Source organism: Phocoena phocoena, chromosome 7 (genome assembly GCF_963924675.1).
Source record: "Phocoena phocoena chromosome 7, mPhoPho1.1, whole genome shotgun sequence".
Taxonomy (NCBI): domain Eukaryota; kingdom Metazoa; phylum Chordata; class Mammalia; order Artiodactyla; family Phocoenidae; genus Phocoena; species Phocoena phocoena.
Genome location: NC_089225.1, coordinates 20,436,622 through 20,452,738, shown reverse-complemented (window position 1 = coordinate 20,452,738; position 16,117 = coordinate 20,436,622). Strand labels below are relative to the sequence as shown.

Here is a 16,117-nt window from a genome sequence, read left to right as displayed (position 1 = left end):
ATTCCTCTTCCCAACAATATATTCTGTTTTTTAAAAAGTTCCTTTAGCAGTTCTTTAAACCAAAGGAGTCCAATGTGTGGTATGTGTTAGCAGTGCCAGACTAAGGGGCATCTTAGTCATCTGACAAGGTTGACCTTGGGTGGCAACATCGACACCATCGCGAGCTCTAGTTGCCCATGGCATTAGCTTTTGGTTCTAGTATGAATTAATGATTGCATGTTAAGTAAAAAGCTGACATTATTATTAGGGCTTAGCGATTTCTCAAGAATTTATTGCTCAATAAGCATTGATTAAGCATCAACTCTGAGCTGGTGCTTTCACATGCCTTGGAGATAGAGAGTTGAATATGATGTAATCAGCCTGATTTCAGGTCTTCATAGGCTGGTTGGAGAAGACCCAAGGATCATTTCTGTGTGGTGCAAGGTGAGGGCAACAGGGACAGGGGCTTTGGGTGCCAGAGGACAGATGCTGAGCCAACTTGGAAATAATGGCCTGACAATGAGTGTTCAAGCTTCGAATTCACAGCAACCACACTCAGAGCAGAAGGCTAGAGATGACAAACTGTGAGGTTCTGTTTTATAAAATTCCCCCATCTCTGATTTCTGTTCAGTGAATGCTTTATTTATGAGGCAAAAGTAGCAGCGTTCTATGATTAAGGGATAGTTAGGGCTTTTAGAGGCATATTTCATCAAATGCAGGGCAAGTCATGCCTGTATCCCCAGCTATCCCCAGCAGTGGCACATAGTAGATGCTCAATAAACATTTATTTATTGAATGAAAGAATGATTGGGGAGCTCAGGCTCCTCGTGTTCGTCTGGAGAGGGTTGCAGGACAGGGCCGAGTGTCGTCTGAGGACCCCTGGCCAAGCCACCCACAGGCAATAAAGCTGTGCTCACAGTAACCAGAGCACAGGGAGGAATAAAATTATATGTAAGGCAGTTGACATTCAGCGAGAAGCTTGCTCCTCCCCTTAGTTCTGGCGAGTGAGGTCTTTGGAATGATTGTAAGAACAAGTGAGGGTGGATCGTTTACTCCACTGATGACAGTCCGTAAAGGATCATCAAAGTTGGGTAACCGTGCTTCCAGCAGCTCTTCCACCTCTTTATTCCCTGTTTGTAGAAGAAGCGAAGTGAAAGTATGCTGTGTTGCTGAAGAGACTCTGGCATGAAAAGCTGGGCTCTTGGCTTTTCATCCCTGAACTGGTGCCTCCTGTGCCCTGGGACCCTTGAGAGCCTCTCGAAATCCCGTCTTTCCCTGTTAAGTAGCAGTTTTCCCGTCATGTTCCAGAAACGCTGACTTCCCGCTCTGGAGCGGGGGTGGGTGCTTTTCATGTTACACTCACTGAAGCAGAGCGAATGAACGTCTGGTGTGTGTTGGAAGGAGTGAGGTGCCCTGGTCCAGGGTGGAGACTCTCCCTGGGTTGCTCTCATTCTGACTTTCTTTTTTCATGTGCTATTTATTCTGTGCTGGCTCTTGGCTTTCTGGGTTCGAGGCCGTTCTGGCTCTTCCCATAGTCCCAGGTCTTTGTCATTTGCAGATGCTCCAAGTTCTCTTTAAAAGAATGGGCCTTACAGAGGCTGCTTTCTCTGTGATGCCTTGCAGAGTGTTGGCTGCCACTCCCGTTTGCTCAGGGAATGGCCGCCTGGTCACACATCTGGGCCTCTCGGTGCCTGTTGAACCCCAGTCCTGTCTGCTTTCTCCCCGAAGACTTTGTTCACTGCGGGTTGAAGCTAAGCAGTAGGCGTCGTTTCAGTCAGTCAATGAATCAATCAATCAATCAATCAAGCTGAGGGCTTTTGTGTGTTCAGTCATTGATTTAGGCATATGGGAGACACTGAGGAACAAAACAGAAGAGCCTATGGCCTTTGTAGTGCTTACATTCTAATGTGTGAAGTGGGGCAAAGGGTATACAGTATTCATAGATAAGTAAGTGGGATGGTGTGGTAGAAGATGTATGTGCTCTGGATAAAGGAACCCTAGAGCATGGTAAGGGGAAGCTTGCAGTATTAAGTAGGGTTGCCAGGACAGGCTGAGGTGAGCTTTGAACAGAGACCTGAAGGCAATGAGGGAGTGAGCCAGTCAGATTCTGTGGTAAGAAGGCTCCAGGCGGAAGAATGAGATAGAACCCAGACCAGCAGGAGCATGCCTGGCTGAGGGGAGGTCAGTGGACAGGTGCGGCTGTAACGGAGGAGGTCAGTGCGTGGGGCCTCCCCCATCATAAGGACCTAGGCCTTTCCTGGGAGTGGGACAGCTAGAACCACTCTGGCTGCATGTTGAGAAAGCAGGGGGACGGTTGGGAGGATGTGGGGAGTTCAGGCAAGACACCTTGGGAGTTGCTTCCTGTTATAAACCTGAATGCAAATTCATCTTTCATTGCAAAGCTCCCCAGGTCACCATCAAACGGTGCTCCCCGCCCCTTTGCAGTAGCTCAAGGACAATATTTTCTAACCTCTTCATGACTGTCCTTGCTGTGGGTCACACAGGTTATTGTGGGTGTGGGATGGTGGAAGGGACTTTATGGCCACTTTTTGTACATGACCTGCCTCTTGGTCATGTGAAAGAAAGAGAAACCTTCATAATCGTCCCTGAGGTCTTGGCAAGAGCTTCCCTGTCTGCAGACAGGCAGAGCCCTGGAGGGTGGGTGGGCAGTGCCCATAGCCTGCCTGGGCTAATGACTGCTTCTCAGGTTCTAGGGAAGATGAATCTCTCAAAGAATGGTGTTGGCTTTGACAACTGACCCACCCACCGTACAGCTTTCTGTAATTTGCCGAGAGCCAGACCTGACAGTGGAAACGTTGGAGGCTACTGTTCGTGCAGTGAAATGAATATTTAGCAGGGATTTTGCTGGCAACTGCAGACACAGAGGTGAAACTACTGTCCTTTCTCTTAAGCTGCTCAGGGCTATACCCTCAAGCCTGCCGGGTCAGCTGGATACCCTGAGGGGCCAGGTGGGTGAGCGAGGCCAGCTGGGTCCAATGATGCAGGAGAGGCAACTGGCCAAGAGCACGCCCCTCCCAAACACAGCGCTTCATCGCTGAAAGGGACTGCCCAGCACCGGCAGATCTCAGGTTTTCCTGACTTAAAAATGTTGGTAGCCAGTTCTGATGCTTGAATAATACCATATAGGTCGAACAGAAACGTCTGAATTTCATCCTTAGGTGCGCTTTTGCAAATGGTGGTCTAGACAGACCAAAGTATTGGGCTGGCCAAAAAGTTCGTTGGGGGTTTTCCGTACCATCTTTCAATACAAAGTCGTCACTGTGCTGCCGCTGAAGATGAGTAGTTGAACGGGCTAAGCAGTTCTGTTGATCTGTTTTCCTAACTGCTTTACCCTCTTCCTTCAGCCGTGACTGAATTCAGCATCCTGTCACTCATTTTTGGGTACGTTATGTTCTTGTTTGAGTGGGCGGGAGCGTCTGGAAGCTGTTGGAGGTGCTCTTGAAGTGGGTCAGGACATCAGTCAGTTAATTTTGACTCCTGCTGCTGCCTTGGTTGCAGCCAGCACGATGAAGGTGGATGATGGAAAGATGGGTTCGCAAATGGCGTTAGTTCCGTAGCTGTGGGAGGGGTGGTTGGTAGGCGTGGGAGGGACAAAGGTGGTCTAATTAAAGTGGGGTTGATTTATTAACGGAGCTGTACTGGGCACAGAATTTAGCAATGGGAGGTGTTAATGGACCTGGGGTATTGCTAAAGAGTGCTAAGGCTCAAGACAATTACTGCCTGACTTTGGTGAGAATGACAGATGGGTCCTTGCTGTTGGATAAATTTTGCCTGCAGCTGAAATGGCATTCTTTGTTTCACCCTTGAGGGGCTCTCGGCCTTGACCCTCAGTTGCCTCGCTGGCTCTCTCACCTCCCTGTGCATTTCCAGGACCTCCCTGTGCATTTCCAGGGCACTTTGTCTGCACCTCTGCAAGCCTGCTGCTTACTCAGCTGTGGGGTTTGCATGTGGCTTTGCCCTAACAATGGGTTGCCTGGGTCCGCTCCATTTTCCAGCTGTCCTTCTGTTTGAATTGGACTTTCCAGCTGAAGTGATTTCTGGCCTGAGTGGGACTTAAAGAAGTTCTGGTCTTCAACCAGACCTGTATAAATATTTCCTTAGGACTTATGTTGTATGTGTGCTTCTGGGAGTGTAGCTGTTATTACCCCCTTGACATGTCAATGAAGGTGGAGTGTAGGACACGCAAAAACCGCGGAGGCTGGAGGTCCCTTAGACGGGAAGTGACATTTTGCTTGTGTCCCTGGCCTGTCTAACCGCACCATGCTTCTAAGAACTCTTTGGGGCATTTGCAAGCTGCTCCTGTAGGTGATTTGGCCTCGGGAGATGGATTTCAGAAATGGAGACGTAATAAAGATGTGTATGGTAGTATGCGTTCCTCTTAGCCAGAAGCATTCATGAGCTCACAATGCCGCCTGCTCTCAGATGTTTGTCATAAATCTGATTTCTGCTGTGCTGATTTACATCTGTGACTACGTCGTTACAAGTCGGATAATTTTCCCCCCAAATAAAATGGATTTCTTTTTCTACCTTGAATGGTCATATATGATGGTTGTGGAAAACGTAGGAAATACAAAAAAGTAGAAAGGAAAGAAATCCACTCAAACAGCCCTCACATATTCCAACCCACTAAAGATTAAGCATTGTTATGATTTGAGGGATTTTTAAAAAGTTGTTTTCAATGCATTTTTGAAGTGTAGTTGTACTGTATCACACATATCGTCTTGTCTCTTGCCCTTTTCTACCTAAGTTTTTTGCTCAAACAGTAAGGAAATCTATGATCTCACGTAACTTCCCTCTTACTCCCTTTTGTCTGGGACAGAATGGCCTCATAGATGTCAGGTGTCCCACCTCAGGGCCTTTGCAATTGACTCCTCCCATTATCTGGAAGTTTCTTCCCCCAGATGATTGCCCTGCTCACTTCCCCACCTCCTCCAGACCTTTGCTCAAGTCTCACCTTCTCAGTGAATCCTCTTCTGACCTCTCCATTCAGTTTGCACCTGTACCATGCAGAAACCCTCCTGACCTAGACCCATCCTTTCCCGCGGCAGCCAGTCCTCGTGGCACCAAATACACCAGCTGTTGATTGTCAACACCATTATTCTATCTAGCATGCCAATATCAACGTTAGCCAACAGCACTCTTGGTAAACATTTCTGAACAGCTACGTATAGCTTATTCTTTAAATGGACCGTTCTTTAATCATTACCCTACTGCTGGATATTTAAATTGCAGCCAGTGTTTTGCTGTTATAAATCATGCAAACCTACGGTGAAGCTTTTGTGTAGAAGGTGTTTGTCCATTTCTTAGGCATTAAAAGAGATTCTTGGAAAAGGGATGACCGGCTCAAGGTGTATTAAGACTCATTTGGCTTCCAGTGATACAAACTCAACTCAGACTGGCTGAAAAATTATTGGAAATTATTGACCAATGTATTGATATTTGAAAAATATAGGGGTAGACTTCAGGTAGGGCTGATTCCAGAGGTTCAGTCCTTGTCACCAGGCCCTTGATTTGTGTCTGTCTTAATAACTGCTTTCCTCCATGTTGGCTTCGTCCTAAGGCAGCCTCCCCTCATGTAGGGCAGAATTGCTACTGGCAGCTCCTGTTTTCTTGCTGCCAGCTCTACTGTCGCCTCTTAGAAAGACATCCTCTTCCCAGTATTTTCAGCAGAAACTCAGGACTGGCTGTCACTGGCTCACATTGAATTGTGCCATCTCTGAATCATTAACTCTGGCCTCGGGACAGGGATAGACTAGAGTGGGGGTCACAGTGCCGTCCCACTCAAACCCCATAGTCTGAGGGTAGGGGATATACTGTTTCCCAGAGGAGACTCAGGGCCCTTCTACCCGAATGGGGAATGGCTGCTGGGCAGGCCCCAAACTATAGATCTTCATTTGACTTAGGGACACCTTAAGAACTCTGTGTCTTAGTATATAAAAAGCAAGACACAAGACAGCACGGAAAGTGAGAGGAGCCCGGTTGCTAAGCGTGCGTTTTTGGGTGTGCTAGGCCAGCCTAATCAGATGACAGCCTGCTTCCACTCTGAACACGGGGTCGGGCTCGGGGTGGGGGGATGAGAGGATGGAAGCCAAGGCCTCAGCTCCCTGGGGAATGAGACTCACTGGCCTGTAGGCTGTACCACCTCCTTGAGTGCGCGGTTCAGTGATGAGTGTTAGAGACAAGTTCTGAATGTAAGGAGCAGAAACATTCCTGAAAATTTCCCTGATTTTCCCACTGCTACCAGTGGTATCTAGAGGAACCTGTAGGCGGCTGGTGGTGGGGTGTGTAGCCGAAATTCGGCCTCTGTACACCGCTCCTGAATTGAATCTCGGAGACAGAGTTTCGGGTAAAGTAGAAAAGAATAGCTTTGGCCACAGCAGGCGAATGCCCTCAAAACTATGTGTCCCCACTTGGAGGGGGCAGTGAAGAGTTCTATAGTAATGGTTGAAAGACGAGGGCGTGATCAGCTCGTGGGCATTCTTCTGATTGGTTGGAGGTGAGGTAATTGGGAGTCAGCATCATCAACCCTCTGGTTCCAACCGGTCTGGGGTCTGCGTGCTTGGGGGCCGCATACAGTTAACTTCTCCCACCTGTTGGGGGTCAGTATCTGCAAAACAGCTCAAAGATATTGTTCTGTGTATCCCTTGAGGGGGAACCAGGACCCTGCCCCAAGGCTGCACTACTGTTTCTTTTTTAACTTTTTTATTGAAGTAGAGTTGATGTACAGTGTTGTGTTAATTTCTGCTGTACAGCAAAATGACTCAGTTATACACATATATATATAGACATTCTTTTTTAATATTCTTTTCCATTATGGTTTATCCTAGGAGACTGGATACAGTTCCCTGTGCTAGACAGTAGGACCTTGCTGTGTATCCATTCTGAATGTAACAGCTTGCATCTACCAACCCCAAAGTCCCCTTAGTGGGAGGCTGCACTATTGTTTCTTGGCTCTCCTTCCTTGTCTCCGCCTCCCCTCCCTGCCCTGATTAGCAGCTGTTTGAACCTGCCCTTTGGAACTCAGGGAAGGTCATGGAGGCTGAATGAAGCCTGTTTCCTGCAAACAAGAAATGGGGGACACAGAAAGGCTTTTGTGCCCAGGAGCTCCACAGGGTCCTGCTGGGTTTCAGGTGCTCCATCCAGGAGCAGCTGTGGTGTGTGTTAAACAGCCTCACACTTGCCTGCTGAGGGCCACAGAGATTTCCTTATCTTCAGCTGGGCCTCTGCCTTGACCCAGAGCAGCCTTCCTAGGAGACCTCCACCCTTGCAATGGGATTGGACCTTGCCAGCTTGCAGCATAATGGTCTGAGGTCGAAATGGCCCTTTCTTCTCTGTTGTCCAGTGTTGAATCTAGCACCTGCCTTAAAGGCACCGCTGCACTTTTGTTGGACCTTTGCTGGCTTCCCAGCTCCCCTCAGCCAAGTACTTGTGGGCTCCAGGGACACCTGCCCTGTAATCTCTGCCTTGGTGTGGGTCATCTTGGCCCAGGATCTCTTCAAGTGGAACTCATTCTTAGCACAAGGGAAGTTGGAAATGCCCTCATGGAAACCCCACAGTTGGCTCTCTTTCTGTGGGAGTAGTGGCTTTCTAAACCAATCTGACCCTTTCCTTTGAGTCCCTTCTTATCCCAGAATTAGGATGTGTCATGTCAGGTTAGGGCCAAGGAAAATAAAGTCATTTACTCTTCAGAAATTCCTAAAAGTTGGGCTGACCTCTTCCATTTGGGTCTGGTGCTAACGACTATTTGCAGTTGTGTCTTCGTGAGAGCTGGGGAGTCGCTCCCAAAGGGAAGCTGCCAGAGCTGTACCCAAGTGGAGGGCCCTTCAGTGCTCCCTTGATTCCCCATGCAATATTCAGCCTTTCCCCCTTTCCATCGCATCAAGGAAATTAGATGGAGCCAATTTAGAAGTAAATGAGACCTGGGAACGCCTCCCTTGTCTTCAGGACTCTAGGTGAACCTGGGGCCCTCCTGCTCCAGTTTTCCTTGGTGTGTGTGGGATAGAACAATATGAAGATTCTACCTGTGCTTTCAGTTATTCATCCACTGGGCAGGCTCAAGTTGCACAAGCAGAATTTTCCAGTATAGTTCTCAGAGTACTTGGAATCTGTAGCCCACTCTACAAATGCCTGGTATTACTGAATAACTTGATTAAAACATTTTACAGCGATGGTTTACTGCTTGGAAAGCAGGAGGTCTTCTGTGAAGGCTAGTGGAGGACTTTTCTAGCTGTGTTGTCCATTCCGTGCTGCCCAGTCCAGACAGTGCAGGTGGAGACAGAGTGGGGGCTCCCACCCGGACAGCTCTTCATCTGAGGTATATATTGAGCATCCGTGCAAGATGCTAGTAAGAGTTAATAAGGTTTCCATTACTGGTAAAGAAGTCACCCACAAAAAGCACACAACTAAGATATCCTAAAAACAGATTGTAAAGGAAACAAGCCAGGTACTCATTTCGTTTCATTTCTATGAAATTTTATTAAGCTTCATTCACAGTTATTGAGCGCTTACTGCGAGCCAGGATCAGCGTCTTACAGGGCACTTCAGACCTGGCAAGGGGTCTGCTGCCTTTTTCTTTTTTGCACATGCCAACCTGGCCGGGAGTTGAGTTCTTTGGGAAAGTCCAGTGCCCCTTTGCACCATCACACCCACGTTGCCCTTGAAAGCTGCAGTCGGTCACTGCACACGGCTGGCTTTGCTCTTCTCCCTGTGCCAGTAAGAGTGACAGCAGGAGTGACAGGAGCAGCTCACGTCACAAACAAAGAAGGCCAGCAATGTAATGGGTTGCACTCACCTCACATAGCCCGAGGACCCGAATGTGGCTGAGTCTCTGGAAAGGCTGGGAAACTTCGAGAAGCTAGCGGTTCTCTCTTGCCCCAGTGCTGTGCTTACCCCTGTAATAGCTTGTCTCTCTGTGTAGCAAACAGCGTGGCCAACCCTAGCTCTGGTGTTTCAATTCCAACAGCATAAATTGACCGGCTAGGCTCTCTCTCTGTCTCAATTCTTTTTCTTCTTTTTTAAGTTTGAAACTTTATTAGAACACTTGCCAGTCTTGTGTTGCAATTATCTATAAAAATCAAGCCAGTAGTTGGTTGCTTATAACATTCAAAAATCCATCAAGGGGCTTCCCTGGTGGCGCAGTGGTTGAGAGTCCGCCTGCCGATGCAGGGGACACGGGTTTGTGCCCCGGTCCGGGAAGATCCCACATGCCGCGGAGCGGCTGGGCCCGTGAGCCATGGCCCCTGAGCCTGCGCGTCCGGAGCCTGTGCTCCGCAAGGGGAGAGAGGCCCGCGTACCGCCAAAAAGAAAAAAAAAAATCCATCAAACTGTTGCCAGGCAAAGAAGATAGGTACATTGACATACTAGATTAGTTCTACCAGGAACTTGGTCAGAATTGGGAGAAATAAGTTCTAGTATATTTATCAGCTACATCCTTTAGAACAATAAAATTCTTTCTATTTCTGCTACACAGAGGAATTGTTAATTCATAGAAAATGAAATATGCTTGGGTTGCACTGGGTCAGATGACCCCCCTCATGGCTGTGGGCAGGGGTCCAAAGCACAATATGGCCGCCCAGGGTCCATATGGATAAGACAGAGAGCAGCTCCCAGAGAAGGGACATGTGCTGCGTTGAGTGGGAGTCCAAAGGGGTATTGACCTCCATGCCCTGCATCCATGCCTCTCTTACTCGTTGAGGGAGTGCTTGTAACATCTGTGCCCAGAACGATCCACCTCAAAGCCTTGCTGACCCACTGGGTTGCGTTTCATTCTTTATTAGTGAGTGGACATATGCTTGTTTCATAGGGCTTTTGCGTGGAGACCTGCCTTATTAAGTCAAATTGAGAACTGTCTTTGAAGCTGGACATTGCTTTGGTGCAGAACAGATCACAGAATTAGACAAAAGCGCAACCCAATCAACTTGCCCCCCAAAAGGTCGACTGATTTTTGAATATGCATGAAATGTGTTTTAATTATAACTGTAACACCTACTTTTGTAGACATCTCTTGTTTAAGGTATTTTGTTCTTTCTTTTTCTAGACAGTTTTCATGAGGTCCACACTGGATATTAAGCTCTGGTGGGCAAGAGATTTTATTCCAACCATGCCAGCAATGGTGTGTGCATGTAGCTACCACCACGAATTACCTTATTATGGGAACAGTTTGGAGGGTTACAGTTTCACTTTCAAAGTTTAATATGGTTCCCAGCTCTCTATTCCCAGTTGTTAAATTCTCAGAGCCTCAGCTGTCATTTGACTGACAACTGCTTGAGCATTTTCGTTCCGAAGCTGGCCCTTTGCTGCTTCAGGGCACACTGGGAAGAGAGGGTGTTGCAGGTGAAGTCTGGATGCTTTTCACATCGCTCTTGAATTTTTTAAATTCTCGGATTTGACAAGTACAGTTAATTTTTAATTTCCTTCTCTTAGAACTTTTCCATTGATGTGTAAAAGGCCATATCAAATATATGAATAGTCTCACAAATGAGAGGAAATATCTATGAGGTCTTAAAATATTCTGAATAATATTTTCTTTCTTTTTAGCTGTCTCCGTTATGAGGTACAGCGCCTCTGCTTTTGGGTTTGCAGTAAGTAACCTGAAATGTACTTTTATGAAGTTTTGCACGTTTCTCCTGAGCCTGCACATCTCTTGCTGGGCTCTTAATTAAGAGGGTGGTTAGCAAATGAGAGAGAGCATGACAATCACACCTTTTATGGAAGTGGCTTCTACAAACAATTATAATTTAATAGAAGTACACTGCAGTGACACTGTCTAATTCTCAACAAGAGATCAGGGCCACCATGTTTTCTGCATCTGGTTGAGAAGGATGCTTATAGGGTTTTAGCCCTTCCCGCCAACCCCCCAAGGTTTTAGGTTTGAAACTGGGCACACATTGGAGTGAACCATTTGCAGATGTGGGCAGAGGTGTTGGGAGTTAAGATCGGGGCTGCTGGCACTAGGACGTCAGTCCGTAGCCAGACTTGGGATAACCAGGCTTCCCTGCCTGCTTCCTGATGGGTGTTGGTTAGAGAAAATGGGTCTCAGATGCTGAAAACTTGAGTGAAGTCTTCCCACATCCCTTTAAGAGAATGCTAGTGCTTGTAATTTTCCAGATGAAAAGTGCGGCGACGCAGTGACTCATGCAGAGAAAGCTCCTTGAAACAGCCCTCCTGCATAGCTTCAGGGCTTCCTGTACCTGAGGGTGTGTGTTCCTGTTCCCAAACCTACTTCTTCCCTTTGTTGTGGGGAGAAGTCGGGCTGGGAACAGGAACACACACCCTCTGTTTTGAGGCTTGCAGATTCTTCTCAGGGTCTTTTGAAAGGTGTAGACTGTCTCTCCAGAAAAATGCCAAAATGCCACATACACGCACTCACACACTCCACACCACCCCCCTGCCCACCTCTCTCTCATACTCCTGTCTCTCTCCCCTCCTCTCTTACATTTCCCTCTCTTATGCATTCACTCGTTCATTTGAACAAAAGCATTGAATTTTGCATCCAATTTCACGGTGTTGGCAGACTTCCCGGAGCCCCTGGGTGACCCCACCCTCTGGACCCCTGGACCCCAGGTATCAATAGAACAGTCCCACTGAGAGCCAGAAACAGAGTCCTTGGCCTGAATCTTCTACTTGGGACGGGCAGGAAAATGCTGAAATTATCTTGCCTGCCCTGGGGAAATCAATTTCATATGTGTCAGAACAGTGTCATCACCCTGCCCGCATCTCCAGAGGGCTGGGAGCCAGAGGCCCCGGGAGCAGAGCCCTGCACACCAGAGTGTGGTTTCTCAGGCCCCAGCAGCGAGGGACCAGGGGGAGCCGTGACCCTGGCACCAGGCAGGCGTGTTGGGTGCCCTGGCTCAGAATTCCCAGGATTCACCTTGAGAATGATGAATGACCAGCATTGTAACGATGTGAAGCCTGTTTGCTCTGAGGTCACTGGCTCAGATGTTCTGAGTCACAGAACGGTTACCTCGTGTCTTCGCAGTTGTGCCCTATTAACTCTGGGAAACCACTAATACCGTGTCTCCTTCTCCTAGTTTGATGCCATCCTTGACGTCCTGTCATCTGCGATCGTCCTGTGGCGTTACAGCAACGCGGCCGCTGTACACTCTGCCCATAGGGAATACATGTAAGTGGATTTTTGTCTTCTTCCAGACTGCAGAACCCTCGCAAATGAGGGGCACGTAATTAGGCTGTCAGCACAGCTCACCCTGTAGCTCTGGTCCCGGTGATGAGAATAATAAGTTCCCCAAATTGCCTTTGAGACTGGCTAGTATGATATCAGCTATATGATAGGCCCCTTCTGCGATGGTCAGAGAGATGGGATGTCCCTTTATAATTTCCCTGTTCTATGCACTTGAGTCTGGAGTGAATATTTGTATGCTCATTTGCCTGTCCATCCATTCATCTATCTGTGGATCAATCCGAAACTGCACGACTCAGATTGGGACTTGGACCCCCAGGCCAGGACTCAAACCCCGTCAAACCCCAGTCTGGGACTTGAACCCACTGTCATTTCATTGAAATCACACACCTGGTCTCAGGACTTAACCGAAGCTCAAGTTCTTTATGTCTCGGCACAGAAAGAATTCAGTGAGAGACAAAGTGATAGGTATTTATTTAGAGAGATACACATTCCACAGACAGAATGTGGTCCCTGACTTATGGGGTGGCTAGTTTCTATGGGCTGGGCAATTTCATAGACTAAAGAGTGAGAGGATTACTCCAACTATCTTGGAGAAGGGGCAGGGATTTCCACTAATTTGGCCACCGCCCACTTTTTGACCTTTTATGGTGAGCCTCAGAACCATCGTGGCTCTGGTGGGTGTGTCTCTTAGCGTGCTGATGTGTATAATAAGGCGTGTATATACAGCGAGTGTATAATAAGGCTCACGGTTTTTGTCATATCCTCAACGTCTGTGTCATTTTTTTTTTTTTTTTTTTTGCGGTACGCGGGCCTCTCACTGCTGAGGCCTCTCCCGCTGCGGAGCACAGGCTCCGGACGCGCAGGCTCAGCGGCCATGGTTCACAGGCCCAGCCGCTCCGCGGCATGTGGGATCTTCCCGGACCGGGGCACAAACCCATGTCCCCTGCAATGGCAGGCGGACTCTCAACCACTGTGCCACCAGGGAAGCCCTGTGTCATTCTTTTAAAGGTTGTGCCCTGTCCCCTTCCCTCCTGTTTCAAATCCATCTACCAATCCACCCATCCTTCCATCCTCTCTCAATTTGTGTTACTGGAATCTTTGCTCCCTTGAATTTTTATGCTTTTTTTTTTTCCTTTCTTTTTAAGTAAGATGAGTTCTCCGCTGTAATTTACAGAAGACACCTTGAAGGCATTCTAAATTATTCTACTTGTTTTCTCTCCCTCTCTGTATTAGAGGATATTGCTTGCCCCAGTCTCTACATCTTGTGGGTGATGATTTTGTGTTTGAGGTACTTGTGTTTGTGACCATAAAACATGTGTCTTTCCGATTTCCATTTTTTTATTCTCTTAGTAATCCCCAGGTTCCAAAGTCAGATTTGTTGGCTTTGAATCTCAGCTCCACAACTTGTCAGCTCTGTGACCATGGGAAGCTATCCTAAACTGGTCTATGTCTTGTTTCCTTACCTGGAGAAAAGGGGAAATAACAGTACCTCCTCATAGGATTATTGTGACGATTATGTGAGTGAGATAATCATCACATATACGATGTAATATAATATTAGGGTATATATATTAACTTAGAGCAGTGTTTGGCATGTAGTTCAGTAAGCCTTAGCTGCCATTGTTATTAATTATAAAGGGGGCTCCCCTGGGACTGAGCCATCACTGGTTATTAGAGCAGCAGCTTTACTCCACCTCTGCAGCGTTTGGACAGTTGAATACAAATGAGTAAATGCCCCGTGCTTTGCTGCGGTGCCCAGACAGAAGGTATTCTTGATGGGGGATGCTGTGTCACAATCAGACATACGAATGTTGAGTGTCAGGGGACTCAGATAGTAATATATCTGAGGTTGCATGTGCCAGATGGAAGGCTTGAAAGATGATGCCAAAACTGATTCGAGAATGAGAGCAACTTTTAGTTTAGTTGTTGGCTTTAGATAGAGCACAAAAGCTTCTTTCAAGTGTTAACTGTGTATCTTAATGTGCATTAGCTCTTGTAACAAATATAATTAAAGTATCAAATCTCTGATATCACAGATGATATTCCTTAGGATAAGGTTAATTTTTGAAAAAGTGAGTCACCTTATTGGTTGAAAAAATTAAGAAACAATAGTAGTAAACTGATTTTGTAAAATTTCAAATGACGGTATTATAATGGTAGAAGTTGAATCAACACTGGTCTAGGTGAAGGAGCAGTGACTGCATCTACCCAGGCTGTTGCTGGCTGGTATTTGAGGAATACAGTGAGAACAATCTGGAGAGTGCAGTACAGACATATACTCGACTTTCAAGAGTTGGTCCCTCTGCTCCCAGAAGAACACATATTCTTTGGATTTATAGTTGCGCTATCCAATATGGCAGGCACTAGAGGCTGGTCCTGAGAGGTGTTGTAACTGTAAAATACGCACCAGGTTCCAAAGACATAGTAAGAATAATAGAGTATAAACGTTTTATTAATAATTTAAAAACAATATTGATTACATGTTTAAGAATATTTTGGATGTATTGGGTTAAATAAACTATGACAATTAATTTTACTTCCTTCTGTTCACATTTTTAATATGGCTTTTAGAAATTTAAAATGACATATGGGGCTTATATTATATTTCTATTGGGCCTTGCCCTCAGAAGCGAAAGCTCTTCCCTCTGCCTTCTCTTATTTTGGAGTTAATAACCCAGAATTTGATTTGCAATTCTAGGAGGAATTGAATTCAGTGTTTCTCAATTTCTCTCTTCTAATTTGCTTTTTTAATCTGATTTCCTTTATGCTAAGATGAATCTCTTACATATTAATCACAAAGCCACAAATTATTGTGGCTTTTCTATAGTGTTGGGAGCTCTGTGAGCATTTGCCAGGTGGCCTGGAGTTTTTCCAACATTAAGGTTGATGACAAGCAATGTCATTGGTTTCACTGTTTTTAATGATCCCCAAACAAGTACGCTTAAAAAATGTGTATCTTTATTAATACCCATAAGGCAGAAACTCACAGATTTGCTTTCATAATTCCCAGATGGTTGTTCAACATGTTGATACCCATGGATTCATTTGGAGATTCTTAATGTAGGGATTAAAATAACACTCAATCCCCTGTATCGCTGGCTTAGTTTAAAGTTTTAATCTCTGGCTCATCTCATGTCAATTAAAAATTCGTGAAATCACCGCCAGCTGAGACACTGATGTTTGCATATGAATGAGCGTGAATGAATTATGAGGGGCATAGCCAGAAGAGCCTTTGGTTTTCAGTTAGTTGCTGGAGAACAAGATTTGAGAGAATGGGGAAATACCCAACTAGTTCTTAGTTAACGCTTCTGATTTTCCCTCCTCAGCCTTGCTGCCTGATGACAGTGGGTGTGACGGGTGTTTGATGCTCAGAGGGAGAGAGCATGCATGCCTTCACCACCATCACAGAGCAGAGCTCTAATAAGCTTTGCTTTGTTTCACACTTTTTTATTGTGCCAAAAAACATCCTATTTACCGTCTTAAATATTTTAAGTTTATAGTTCAGTAGTGTTAAGCGTATTCACGTTGCTGTGGGTCGTCAAATTCACAGAGACAGAAGGTGGAACACTTTGGTATTTTTAAACAACGTAAAGACATATTTGACTAGAGGATGGCAATAAGAATTGATTATAAACCTAAGCTTCCTCATTTTCCACAGAGCAGCTAAACAATAAATACATTTCAAGAAATAGATGACAATACCTCATGCAAAATTCCAAAGTCATGTAGTCACTTAGATTAACCCAAACTGTTTGTAAATTAAAAGACAACAGCAAAAGGTCACAAAAAGCCTATTTCTTTCATAGCATCATGGCTGGTTCTTTTTTTCTTTTTCTTCTTTTTTTTGCGGTACGCGGGCCTCCCACTGTTGTGGCCTCTCCCATTGCGGAGCACAGGCTCCGGACGCGCAGGCTCAGCAGCCATGGCTCATGGGCCCAGCCGCTCCGCGGCATGTGGGATCTTCCCAGACTGGAGCAC

At 46.3% G+C, this 16,117-nt stretch overlaps 1 protein-coding gene across 1 annotated transcript in view; it reads left to right on the top strand.

Annotated features, from left to right (window-relative positions):
* The window catches only part of TMEM163 (transmembrane protein 163), a 253,624-nt gene that overhangs the window by 157,481 nt on the left and 80,026 nt on the right, over nucleotides 1-16,117 (top strand). The window contains exons 3-4 of the mRNA XM_065881059.1: nucleotides 10,537-10,580; nucleotides 12,030-12,121. Coding sequence (XP_065737131.1) covers nucleotides 10,537-10,580; nucleotides 12,030-12,121 — 136 coding nt within the window. The remainder of the gene's footprint in view (nucleotides 1-10,536; nucleotides 10,581-12,029; nucleotides 12,122-16,117) is intronic.